This window comes from Maylandia zebra, linkage group LG14, assembly GCF_041146795.1.
Source record: "Maylandia zebra isolate NMK-2024a linkage group LG14, Mzebra_GT3a, whole genome shotgun sequence".
NCBI lineage: Eukaryota > Metazoa > Chordata > Actinopteri > Cichliformes > Cichlidae > Maylandia > Maylandia zebra.
In genome coordinates, this window is record NC_135180.1 from 19,148,475 (window position 1) to 19,161,036 (window position 12,562).

The 12,562-nt window shown below is 41.3% G+C and overlaps 1 protein-coding gene across 2 annotated transcripts in view; it reads left to right on the forward strand.

The window, feature by feature from the left end:
• Positions 1–12,562, forward strand: part of fchsd2 (FCH and double SH3 domains 2) — a 76,935-nt gene that overhangs the window by 24,129 nt on the left and 40,244 nt on the right. For both annotated transcript variants that reach the window (XM_004543845.4, XM_004543846.4), the window contains exons 4-8: positions 8,248–8,327; positions 8,771–8,915; positions 9,057–9,190; positions 12,028–12,082; positions 12,203–12,331. In XM_004543845.4, coding sequence (XP_004543902.1) covers positions 8,248–8,327; positions 8,771–8,915; positions 9,057–9,190; positions 12,028–12,082; positions 12,203–12,331 — 543 coding nt within the window. The remainder of the gene's footprint in view (positions 1–8,247; positions 8,328–8,770; positions 8,916–9,056; positions 9,191–12,027; positions 12,083–12,202; positions 12,332–12,562) is intronic.

The window sequence follows — 12,562 nt, forward strand, 5'->3', positions numbered from 1 at the left end:
TTTGCAGCACCAGTATCCTCACCATGCATATACATGGACTGAGGATGGCAGGAGAGAGAAGGAAAAGAGGAAAGTGCTTGTTTGTGTGTGTTAGAGGATGAGTGTCTTTATTTGCATGCGGTTTGAATGATTAAGTGAGCGTTTCCTGTGGTCAACCCCTCCTCCTCCTACTTTCAGACGCTCATTACATCCCTCCCTCTATCTAGCTTTCCCTGTCTCTCACTATTCTCCCTCAGCGCTGTCTTTTTCACCTTAGAAATAGAGGTTGCCTAGCAACAGCCCCCTGACTTAGTAGGACAATAGATTCCCTCCTAATTGTAGGTGTGTGTTTGTGGAGGAATGTCGGAGTGTAGTGTTTCTTTTTTCTTTTTCTTTTTCTATATAAATGTATGATGAATGGCAAATAGATGTTGTTTCAAGATCAAATAAGCAAACAGGACGCCCCCCCACCCCACACACCCACCCCCTTTTTTCCTCTCACAATAGGATTTTACTAGCATGTAAGGTTTGGCTCTCGTCTGTCTCTCTGCCAGACACTCAGGTAGCTGACCCCTGGTGGTGAGTCAGGAAAATAAAGCCAATCAGCCTTCAGTGAGGCAGAGGAATAACGGACATGACCCCTTAACAGAACAGCTAAAGAAAAAAGTTGAGAGCTGGGAGATGTAGGAGGACAACAGAGCGAGAATGAAAGTGAAAATTTAACCTTTGTCCTTTCAATGTGTCAAACCAGACATCCACCCGCCCTCTGCGCAGGAGTCAGCCACAATTACCAGCTGTCCATCAAAAGCTCCATGTTTTCTGAGTGTGCGGGTTAGCATGTAAGGGTTAGCTGTTTGTCCCTTATTCTCCCTCCCACGATCAGCATTACTGGAATAGTTTTAGGCTGGGGTCATACTTCACTGTACTGCCCAAAAAAGCATGCCTTCTGTGCTGCTCTGTATCTGCTGTGCTTTACTGTTACTTGTGCTAAATCAGCATTAATGTTATTGGTTATTATTGATTTATGTTGTGTTCTCTGACAAAAATAAAATAAAATTAAAAAGCATACATGAGTTCTTAGGTTCAATTCAGTTTTATTACAGTTTTATACAGCGTCAAATCACAACAACAGTCGCCTCAAGGCACTTTATATTGTAAAATCAAAACCCTACAATAACACAGAGAAAACCCCTAATAATCAGATGACCTCCTATGAGCAAGCACTTTGGCGACAGTGGGAAAGAAAAACTCCCTTTTAACAGGAAGAAACCTGCAGCAGAACCAGATTCAGTGTAAACATCAGATCTGAATATTGTAAATAAACTGAAACTAGTGCTTTTGCATTTTATTTTTTTTACTTTTTTCTTTTTCCTTCTTCACTGTTTCACCTCTATATAGTGCTCTCACACTGTCTTCAAACTGTATGTAACATGATCTCATGCACACATCCATTATACTGTAGCTGTCTTGTTAATCATGCATTTATCTCTAATGTGTCTGATATTAGATATTGTTATACTATTTCATTTGCATTGATTTCAAGGTTAATAGAAGTCTAAGGAAAAAGGAGAGACTGCGATAAAGAAAGTGACAGCTTCTCTTTTATCTCCCTGTTCTCTCACATTCTTACACTGTCCTGTATGGTGCTTCTATTCAATTTAGCCTCCACTCACTGTTCCCTTACTTTACTGTAGCTAGCCCTGCACACACATAAACAAGAAACAGAGAGCTTTGGGGGCAGATGAGTGAAGACTGGATGAGACGAGAGAGGAAATCAAGTATATTGTTCTTGGAAGTAGTTAAGAAAGTGAGGGCGGGCTGAAAAGGCAGAGATGCAAAGACAGGCAGAAATCAGATAGAGACAGAGGGAGAGAAGGCAGCTAGAGAATGGGCAAACGTGAGAGAGACGCAGACAGGAGAAAACAAGTGAGTGGAACAAAGGGAGTAAACACCGGGCAGAAGTATCAAGGTGATTGTGTTTAGCAGGACTGCAGCCAACAGACGAGTAATAAACTAAACAAAGAAATTGTGAAGGGATGAGTGAAGCATAGAAACTGCTAGTCACTTATACAGTGGGGCAAAAAAGTATTTAGTCAGCCACCGATTGTGCAAGTTGCCCCACCTAAAATGATGACAGAGGTCAGTAATTTGCACCAGAGGTACACTTCAACTGTGAGAGACAGAATGTGAAAAAAAATTCCATGAATCCACATGGTAGGATTTGTAAAGAATTTATTCGTAAATCAGGGTGGAAAATAAGTATTTGGTCAATAACAAAAATACAACTCAATACTTTGTAACATAACCATTGTTGGCAATAACAGAGGTCAAACATTTACTATAGGTCTTTACCAGGTTTGCACACACAGTAGCTGGTATTTTGGCCCATTCCTCCATGCAGATCTTCTCGAGAGCAGTGATGTTTTGGGGCTGTCGCCGAGCAACACGGACTTTCAACTCCCGCCACAGATTTTCTATGGGGTTGAGGTCTGGAGACTGGCTAGGCCACTCCAGGACTTTCAAATGCTTCTTACGGAGCCACTCCTTTGTTGCCCGGGCGGTGTGTTTTGGATCATTGTCATGTTGGAAGACCCAGCCTCGTTTCATCTTCAAAGTTCTCACTGATGGAAGGAGGTTTTGGCTCAAAATCTCACGATACATGGCCCCATTCATTCTGTCCTCAACACGGATCAGTCGTCCTGTCCCCTTGGCAGAAAAACAGCCCCATAGCATAATGTTTCCACCCCCATGCTTCACAGTAGGTATGGTGTTCTTGGGATGCAACTCAGTATTCTTCTTCCTCCAAACATGACGAGTTGAGTTTATACCAAAAAGTTCTACTTTGGTTTCATCTGACCACATGACATTCTCCCAATCCTCTGCTGTATCATCCATGTGCTCTCTGGCAAACTTCAGACGGGCCTGGACATGCACTGGCTTCAGCAGCGGAACACGTCTGGCACTGCGGGATTTGATTCCCTGCCGTTGTAGTGTGTTACTGATGGTGACCTTTGTTACTTTGGTCCCAGCTCTCTGCAGGTCATTCACCAGGTCGCCCCGTGTGGTTCTGGGATCTTTGCTCACCGTTCTCATGATCATTTTGACCCCACGGGATGAGATCTTGCGTGGAGCCCCAGATCGAGGGAGATTATCAGTGGTCTTGTATGTCTTCCATTTTCTGATGATTGCTCCCACAGTTGATTTTTTCACACCAAGCTGCTTGCCTATTGTAGATTCACTCTTCCCAGTCTGGTGCAGGTCTACAATACTTTTCCTGGTGTCCTTCGAAAGCTCTTTGGTCTTGGCCATGGCGGAGTTTGGAGTCTGACTGTTTGAGGCTGTGGACAGGTGTCTTTTATACAGATGATGAGTTCAAACAGGTGCCATTCATACAGGTAACGAGTGGGGGACAGAAAAGCTTCTTACAGAAGACGTTACAGGTCTGTGAGAGCCAGAGATTTTCCTTGTTTGAGGTGACCAAATACTTATTTTCCACCCTGATTTACGAATAAATTCTTTACAAATCCTACCATGTGGATTCATGGATTTTTTTTTCACATTCTGTCTCTCACAGTTGAAGTGTACCTCTGGTGCAAATTACTGACCTCTGTCATCATTTTAAGTGGGGGAACTTGCACAATCGGTGGCTGACTAAATACTTTTTTGCCCCACTGTAGATTATAACTTTAACATATGCTCTTACTGGGTGACATCACTTCCTCTTTCCGCAGTCACTCAAGTGTAATCATGAGTTATTTCTGAGAGTTTAAAGCCCTCCGGACAAATTTTGGGTGCGACCGTTAATACTTTAGATAAAGTACAGTCATCATTCCTACCAGTGAGTAACAGTTGTGTCATCACACTTTGTCCTGTAATCAGTACCTCTTTCACACAGCCACTCTGGACATTGTTGGGAGGGAGAGTGCGGTGGTTCGTGGGGGATTCACGCTATTATGAGTCAGCTAAATATGTCAGAGTATGGGGTGCATGCTACCTGCTAGCATTATTATTAGACAAACATTATAAAAAGCTAGTTTTTGATGCTTGTTTTTGCAGCATATGGAATCATTTTATCATGCTCATTTTACTCTGACTCAGAGCTCATATTCATCTGATTTCCAGACACTTTGCCAAATAAAACTTTAACAATCAGTCATTCACCACAAGAGCTATTGAGTGATAAAGATAATGGGATTGAGGAAGAAAAAAAGACCAGTTATCACCATGATATCATTTTTCTCTAGAGATGAGAGAGAGATGTAGCAGGATGTGCATTGTTTAATAAAATGATTACTAGCCCAAACATATTGAAATATGCTAATTCTTATGTGTTTACATTCAAAACCTCATGTTTTAAGCTGTGATTTACAAACTCATGCGGAGTTTAAACTCAGCAATACTGGTACAGTATTTACTTGGTATCAGATCGATACTAAGTAAATAAAGCACTAGTCTGCAGCTCTAAAAACAAGAGTGTTCTCAAAACACACTTATCAAAAATAATTGATCAGTCCTGCAAGGCTATTGGTGTATTGCCTTACTTCTTGTCAAAGTAACACAGGGACTGTCAAAATTTCAAACAGTTGCAAATAATCTGTCCCTAACAATACAGCCTGTGTGGTAGTTCTGTGTAGTCCACGGCAGGTGATGCATCAGCTGCATTCTGGGTACTGGAAGAGCTGTGTTTGATTTAGGTGCTGGATGAGTAGAGCTTTCATGATACGTATCGCAGGGCGACCTCTCGCTAGCTGTGGCTGTTATTTGCTCTTTTCTCACACTGGCACAAATCGCTGCACCTGAACATCACACGAGCTGGCTGGTTAAATACAGTTTAATGTCCAGTTGGGTGAGTCCTTCACCTTTTCACATGCCCTACATGAGGTAATGACTTTAAAAGTGGTGTGCAAACTCACATGTTTATAATAACAAGTGTAATTACTGGATGTTTAGCGAAGCCTACTAGCTCATATGCCTAAAATACGCAGAACTTAGCCTTTCTCCTTCTTCCTTCAATTCTCCTTTGTTTGTCAACGATTTGTTACTCTCTCTCTAACACACACACACACACACACACACACACAGGATATCCTCCAGTCTGGGTACCCTGTTTTGCCACTCTGATCACAAAAACAGGATATGTGTGTGTGTGTGTGTGTGTGTGTGTGTGTGTGTGTGTGTGTGTGTGTGTGTGTGTGTGTGTGTGTGTGTGTGTGTGAATGTGACATACACACACATAAAGACACACTACTAAAGGGAGCATTTCTACTTCACCAAGACCACATAGGGAGGGCAGAGGAGTTGCTATGGCAACATGCTGTTCAGGTGGTTGTCAGGTGATGACAGCAGAGAAAGGAGGATGGAGGGATGAGATGTCCTGTAGAAAATGAATAGAAGGAAGCTGGAGAGAGTGAGAGAGAGAGAATGAGAAAAAAATGGAAAGGAACAAAGCATACTGCATGAAAATAGAGAGGAAGGGGGGAAGAGAGGCTGTAGCAAGAGCAGTTGGAATAAAAAGATGAGCCAGGAGTAACTGAAGAGCATCCTCCTAATAGGCCAAGAGCACCTTAGGTAAGCTTTCACATATCAGTCAGTCAGTGTCCTTCTCACCATTCAGTCATTGCTCTTACTCTGATAACAGCTCTGTAGGCTGATCTAAGAGGGTCCAAGTTGTGTGCTGGCATAAAAAAAAGGTTTGGAGCAAGGACATGCAGGTGGTCAATGTCTAATAGTGAAATGGCTACTCCTGCAACTTTATGTTTTGGCTTGCTTTCAAAGGCACTCTCACCTTTAAATAAATGGTAAGTTCAGATTTGTTTAAGTGTGAATTTGCCCACAGGTTCATATTGAATGTAAGAATGTCCTGTTCTTACCCAAGTGATGGGTTGTCTTCATTCTGAAGACAGCTGGAGGTCAAAATGTAGTTTAATAGCTTTATTGACGGTTCTATGGCATAACATCCTCTATCTCCTAGCTGTTACAGTGCAGTACAAAGAATTTCTTCGCTAGAAACAAACCACAGATCAAGTCAGAAATCCGGAGCTCTTTATGTTGTTATGGATGCACATATGGAAAAGAAATACAAACAATTAAAAAAAAAATTTAGAATCCCATCTGGTAGTACAATGTTTCTCTCCGTTACTTTTCCATATGGGTGGCCTCAGTGTGGAGTGGATTAAGAGCTGCAGTAGCAGAGAGATGTGATACTGTAACAAGAGATGTGGAGTTGTAACAAGAATGAAAAAGGAAGAGAGGTTCAAACGCAGCCTGTCTTCACTGTGCTGGACAGATGGATAATCCTCATGTGAAGTGGGCGTGAATGTTAGTTTGTTGGTATTGGAAAGTTCTGCAGATGAGTGTCTAATCAGACTGTTTGAGCAGTTTAGCGTTCAGAGAGATTTCTTTGAGGCCTCAGGCAGCAGTCGGTGACCACCGGTTGCTATGTGAAAATGAATATTACCTGACCAGCTGTGAAGGGTTCTGGTAATCGTCGGTGTGAAATCAATTGCTAAAGCCTTAACCACGAAGGCCTAGACTGGTAAGTGACTTCCTGGTAACCAGTTGGGGAGTGGCTTCTGGAGGTTGCCGTCACTAGTGTGAAATCTGTTGTAAAAGGGTATATGGTGCTGAACCGAAAACCTAATTGCAATTAGTAGTTAGCAGATTCCCAAGGTTGCCCATAGTTTGCATGAAGGTGTTGACTTATCTGCAAATACTTGTAAACTACTTGCCACAGTGAAACTGTTAAAAGTCCAACACAAACCAGAAATGGAGAATGTTGGCTTCAAAGTAAAAGTGCCATCCAGATCCACTGCAGCCTGTTGGTAAGAGTGAGAAAAAGAGAGCGAGGATGACTGTTCTTGATCTTTATGTGTTCATGACACAAGGTTGCTGATGCCAGTAATCTTGCCCATTTGTTTATTTTGCTTTTGCTGTTTCTTTATCTTTCCTTTATTTGTGCAAAATAAAGGCACAAATAGATAATAAAACTAAACCTGGACTCTCTTTATTAATCTACTCACTGCATGTCATGTACTACAAAACATGCTTAGTTCACTCCAGTTGAGACATTTAGGAGATAATGCTGTTTTTTTTTCTTTTTTCTTCATAAAAGAGTTATTCTCCCTTTCTTTATGAGGTTTTTAGACAGTGGATGCCAGGGGTCACTAGGCCACAGTCTCCCCCAGGACACAAGCTTGTGTGTCAGCTGGAGGGAAACAAATATCTGGTCCAGGAAACTAGAGAAAGAACTGTTCTTTGATGGCCTCAGTCACCATCTGTGAAAGGTGAAAAAAAGCAAGATGAGAAAGAGAGATACAGGGTAATTCTGTTGAGTATGTTATAATGAGAGAGACAAAAGTAAAAGAGAGCTCAATAGCATGGTATTAGAAAAAAAGAGCACAGAAGGGATGTGTATATGTGTAAATGCAATTGGGTGTAAGGGGATTGTGGGGGGGCAATAGTTAGATTTAAAAATAGGCCTTTTGAGAATCATAATGTAAGTGATGAAGGGTGAAGCATGGAGAGAGGGAAGTGTTGGTGATTTAGGATAACAAGGAGGAGATTTGTAAAGAGGAATGATATCAGATTTACATGCAGATCTGGAAGCTTGATAAAAAAGATAAAGGGAAGAAGGTGGCTTTGAGGATTGGAGTATTTACCTTGAAACTCAAACTGTCTTGACTGTATTTTAGTAGGGATTCTTTTATTAAGGCTACCCATCCCTACGAACGTAAACACAGGGACACGAGGACAGAGCGTTTGTGAGTCACTGTTACTGACACAGTGACCCAGTCTGGAAGATGTAGGTTACCCTTTCTTGTAGCCCTCAGGTTTCTCGGGAACTGACTCGGATTTACTGATACAAAGCCGGTCTATTGTTTTGTGCACTGATACCCAAACTAAACTGTAAAACATCCACTGTACAGAAATAAAAATCCAACCGCCCATCTTCACCATACGTTCCTTTTTCTTGCATAATGATAACAGTGAATGCATTTTCTGTCAAGTTGCAGATTTGAATGTATTTTATTCGCTATGAATTCCAAACATTAGACACTGTTTCTCTCATCTGAATGACTGGGTGCAAGTGAGCTGACTCAGTGCAGTTCACAAACTTGTAATTCATTTTATTCTAACAGTCTGCATGTTTCCTATAACATCAAAAGCATCTTCTCCGGGGATTTGGCAGGGATTCATTAATCAGACAATAGGAGCTAGATGGTCCTTAATTGTTCCCAGCTCCCCATTTTTGTGCTCTTGTGCTTTCAGGCTCTGCAGAAGTTAGCGAGTCAGTACCTAAAGAGAGACTGGCCTGGAATCAACCCTGATGACCAGAGAACAGACTATAGGTAGGTTTGTGTGTGTGCATATGACACAGAAAAATGCACATATTACATAAAATTAGGAGCTGGAAGCTACTTTGTCTTCTTGCATCATCTACAAATTTATTTCAGCTGCAGTGTTCACATGAAGGCTGAAATTATACTGTGCTGGAGTCGTTCAATATTCTAGAAAAAAATCGTCATGGTCTACAGCACAGTTATGAGTCATTATTTACTGTAACAGAGGCACTGAAATAGAAGACTTGAAGTTGGATCTAAGTTATTCTGACAAACAGAAATAATGCATTGCGACACAAATTTTCTCCCCTTGTGGTTCCCTGCTCACAAAGTTTTTTTAAAACCCACATTTTAAAAAACATGTCCAATATCCAAGCAAATGGATATTGGATTAATTAAATAATCCAGCTGCAGAAACTTTCCAGCACTCAGTGCTTTTTCTCTCCTACTAGGAATGTGTATGCAGTGTGGAGGTCCTATTTAGAAGGTACAGTCCAGGTGAGCCAGTCCAGGCTCAATGTATGCGACAATTACAAGAGTCAAGTATCAGAGCCCGCTAAGACTGTTAGACTGTACAAGGAGCAGCAGCTTAAAAAGGTGAGTTGGTCATTTTTTTCCTGAAGCAGTATTTGTGCTCTGTTGCTGCTGCATCTTTCCAATGTGCTTGCTCAGAGTTAACTTCATGTTGTTCTGCTTGTTCTTCAAACATATGCCTGTTGTCTTTTTCCCTTTTCACAGACAATAGATCAGCTGAGCGGCATTCAAGCAGAGCTGCAGGAGTCAGTGAAGGAGTTGGCCAAAGCTAAGAAAAAATACTACGACTGCGAGCAGGTTGCCCACGCTATACGAGAGAAGGCCGACATCGAGGCGAAGTAAGTCTGCCGCAACACTGTGCACGTGTGTGTGTGTAGGGCTTTTCAGGTAGTTGCCAAGTCAGTTTCAGTGAGGGGATCTGGTGTCCCTGTTATGCTGTGGAGGGCACATATTTGCCTGGCACGAGTTGGGTCCACTTGCAAATCAATACAAAGCTGTTCTAATTTTTTTATTGTCTTTGATTTTGAGCGGTGCAGTTACCAGATTTAGATGAAATCGGTTGCAAAGAGGATGCGGCACCAAAAACCTCTTTGGGATTGCTTTGATTGCTTGAGGGTTGTGTTTTGTTTGCATTGAAGACACTGATTTCTCAATTCATCTCATTGATGTGACCAACAGATTTCAACCAACTATTACTTTGATGGTTACCATTCAGTTCAATTCAATTGTATTTATCTAGCACCAAATCACAGCAACAGTTGCCTCAAGGTGCTTTATATTTTAAGGTAAAGACAATTATACAAAGAAAACATTCATACACTATATTGCCAAAAGTATTCACTCCTCTGCCTTCATATGCATATGAATTTGAGTGACATCCCATTCTTAACCCATAGGGTTTAACATGATGTTAGTCAGCCCACCCTTTGCATCTATAACAGCTTCAGTTCTTCTGGGATGGCTTTCCACAAGGATTAAGAGTGGGTTTATGGGAACCTTTGACCAATCTTCCAGAAGCACATTTATGAGGTCAGAAACTGATGTTGGATGAGACGGGCCGGCCCGCAGTCTCCACTCATAATTCATCCTAAAGTTGTTCTGGCGGGTTGAGATGAAGACTCTGTGCAGGCCATTCAAGTTCTTCCACACCAGACTCACTCATCCATGTCTTTATGGACCTTGCTTTGTGCACTGGTGCGCAGTCATGTTGGAACAGGAAGGGTTCATCACTTCATGGCTCAGTTGCTGTCATTTCCAGTCGCTTCCACTTTGTTATAATACCACTAACAGTTTACTGTGGAATATGTAGTAGTGAGGAAATTTCAGTGCTAGGCTTACTGCACAGGTTGTGTCCTATCACGGTACCACTCTGGAATTCACTGAGCTCCTGAGAGCGACTCATTCGTTCACAAATATTAGTAGACGCAGTCTGCATGCCTAGAGGCTTGATATTATACACCTGTGGCAATGGAAGTAACTGGAATACCTGAATCCATTGATTTGGGTGAGCGAGGGAATACTTTTAGCAATATAGCGTAGATTGCGCCACACTTTTTAGCTTTAGTTCATTTCTGTGGAACCTACAGGTGACTGCAGCAAACTGATAGCAACGAAAGACATTGCAAGGTTTTCGGTGTAGCACCTCTTTGAGACCCATTTCACCTATTTACTGCCTGTGGGTCACTGAAGGATGTTTAGGCCTGTGTGAATAAAGCTCAAGAGAGCACTTTACACAACCGTGTATCATAACACCAAAATGAGAGAAGAGTCCTCCTAAATATCAAGTCACACCCAAAGTCTACTGGTGGTAAATCCTGTCTCCCTACACTTGTCTTACTTAGAAACTTTATGTTGGATTTTTCTTTAATTTACCACACTTCTTGGTAAATATATAAAAATGGTGTGACTAAACAGATGGTCTCCATGGTGAGGGAGAATGTAATCAAGAGAGTGAAGCTGGTTAACCTCATAAGGAGAATGTGTGTGTGTGTTTCTGTTTGGAGAGAGATAAAGAAAGGGAAAAACATTGTCATCGAGGATGAAAGAAGCAATCAGTCATAAACATACACAGGTGTTTGAAAGAGAGAGAAAAAATACAGACGAAAAGACATGAAAACAACAACAGAGGAACAGTAAAGAATAGTGTGGAAACATTGACTGACTTTAGTTTTGATGAATCAGCTAACCACATCTAAACGATGTTAATTTGATATTATTAATTAATTTGAAGCATAGCTCCAGCAGATATATAGAGAGTAATGTTGATGTTGATTGAAAGCACTTTTTTCCTGTGACCCTGGTGTCTGTCCTTTACTTTTTTATTACCTTCCAAGCTTAAGAGGCTTTCTGATTGAACAGCCACCTGACCTGTTTCTGCTCTAAGAATTCAAATCTTGAAGCTTTGCAGTCTCACAATTAGTTCCAGAGTTTGATCTGGAGCTGATGAGTGTTGTTTTCCTCCCATCCCTTGGTAGCAGTAGCTATGGTGACATTTTCACTTCATTGAATTCTCAACCCTTGGTTTGCGCTCACATCGATTGGCCAATCTACTCTTTTCTGTTCTCCATCGCTCAGTAGAAAGTAGCAGCGATGGAAATAACTGTATCGCCTGTGTGCCATTATTGGAGAGTATGCACATGCGTGTGTGTTTGAGAGGATAAAAATGGCGAGGCACAAGGAACACACAGGAATAAATTGGTGTGAATGTTATTTTTAACAGCACTCGGGGTGTAAAGTAGGACTTAAGTAGAAGCATTTTACAGGTACTCTCGCGCGGGGAACTGGCAGAGAAAATTACACACTGAAGCATTTGCATCGGCGAGTGTTAGATTTAATCGAAATAAACATGCTTTTTTTAATGTTTTTGCGCTCATGCGCACGGATACACATGCCGGGAGGAGACAGGCTCTCTCTGTCATTGATACAAATGAGTGTCTGGATCAGGCTCACATTCATCACTGTCAAGTCTCGCTCTGCTCAGGCCAGGGTTCGTCTATAAAGTCTGGTCCGAATCAGAGGATGGAGATGTGGTAGAAATCCTTGGATCTTCCCTTCTGTCGTCTTTTACTTGACATGTTAAATTTAAAAATGTGAATACACAAAAAGTTTACAGTGTTTAAAAAAAAATAAAATAAAATTAGATACTTATTATTGTTTTGTTTTTTGTCTTTTTCAGGTCTAAACTGGGTCTTTTTCAGTCAAGAATTAGTTTACAGAAAGCAAGTGTGAAGGTAAGAACTTGAAACATAACAGCGGCTTGTTTAGGCAGGGCTTTCAGATGTATTACTTTGAACAATTATTTAAAAACAAGTAGTAACACTATACACATTTTTTCTGTCTGTTTTTTGAAGTTGAAAGCAAAAAGAAGTGACTGTAACTCAAAGGCGACACAGGCCAGGAATGACTACTTGCTAACGCTAGCTGCTGCCAATGCTCACCACGATCGGTACTACCATACAGATCTGCTGCACTGCATACAGGTAAATATAGAAAGATGAAAGAAAGGAAATGAATGAGGTAAGTGGTGTGAAAGTGAAAACACAAAGCCAACATTAAAGACTCGAGATTTTAATGCTGTTGCAATATTTTGCTTTACTAGATCAAGTACTGACTTAAGAGCCTCCCTTGGATAATATCCGGAGGGATTTTTTTTTTTTTTTTTTTGGACGGGAATGAGGAAGCATTTTTCTGTTTTCAGAATATAAATTGGG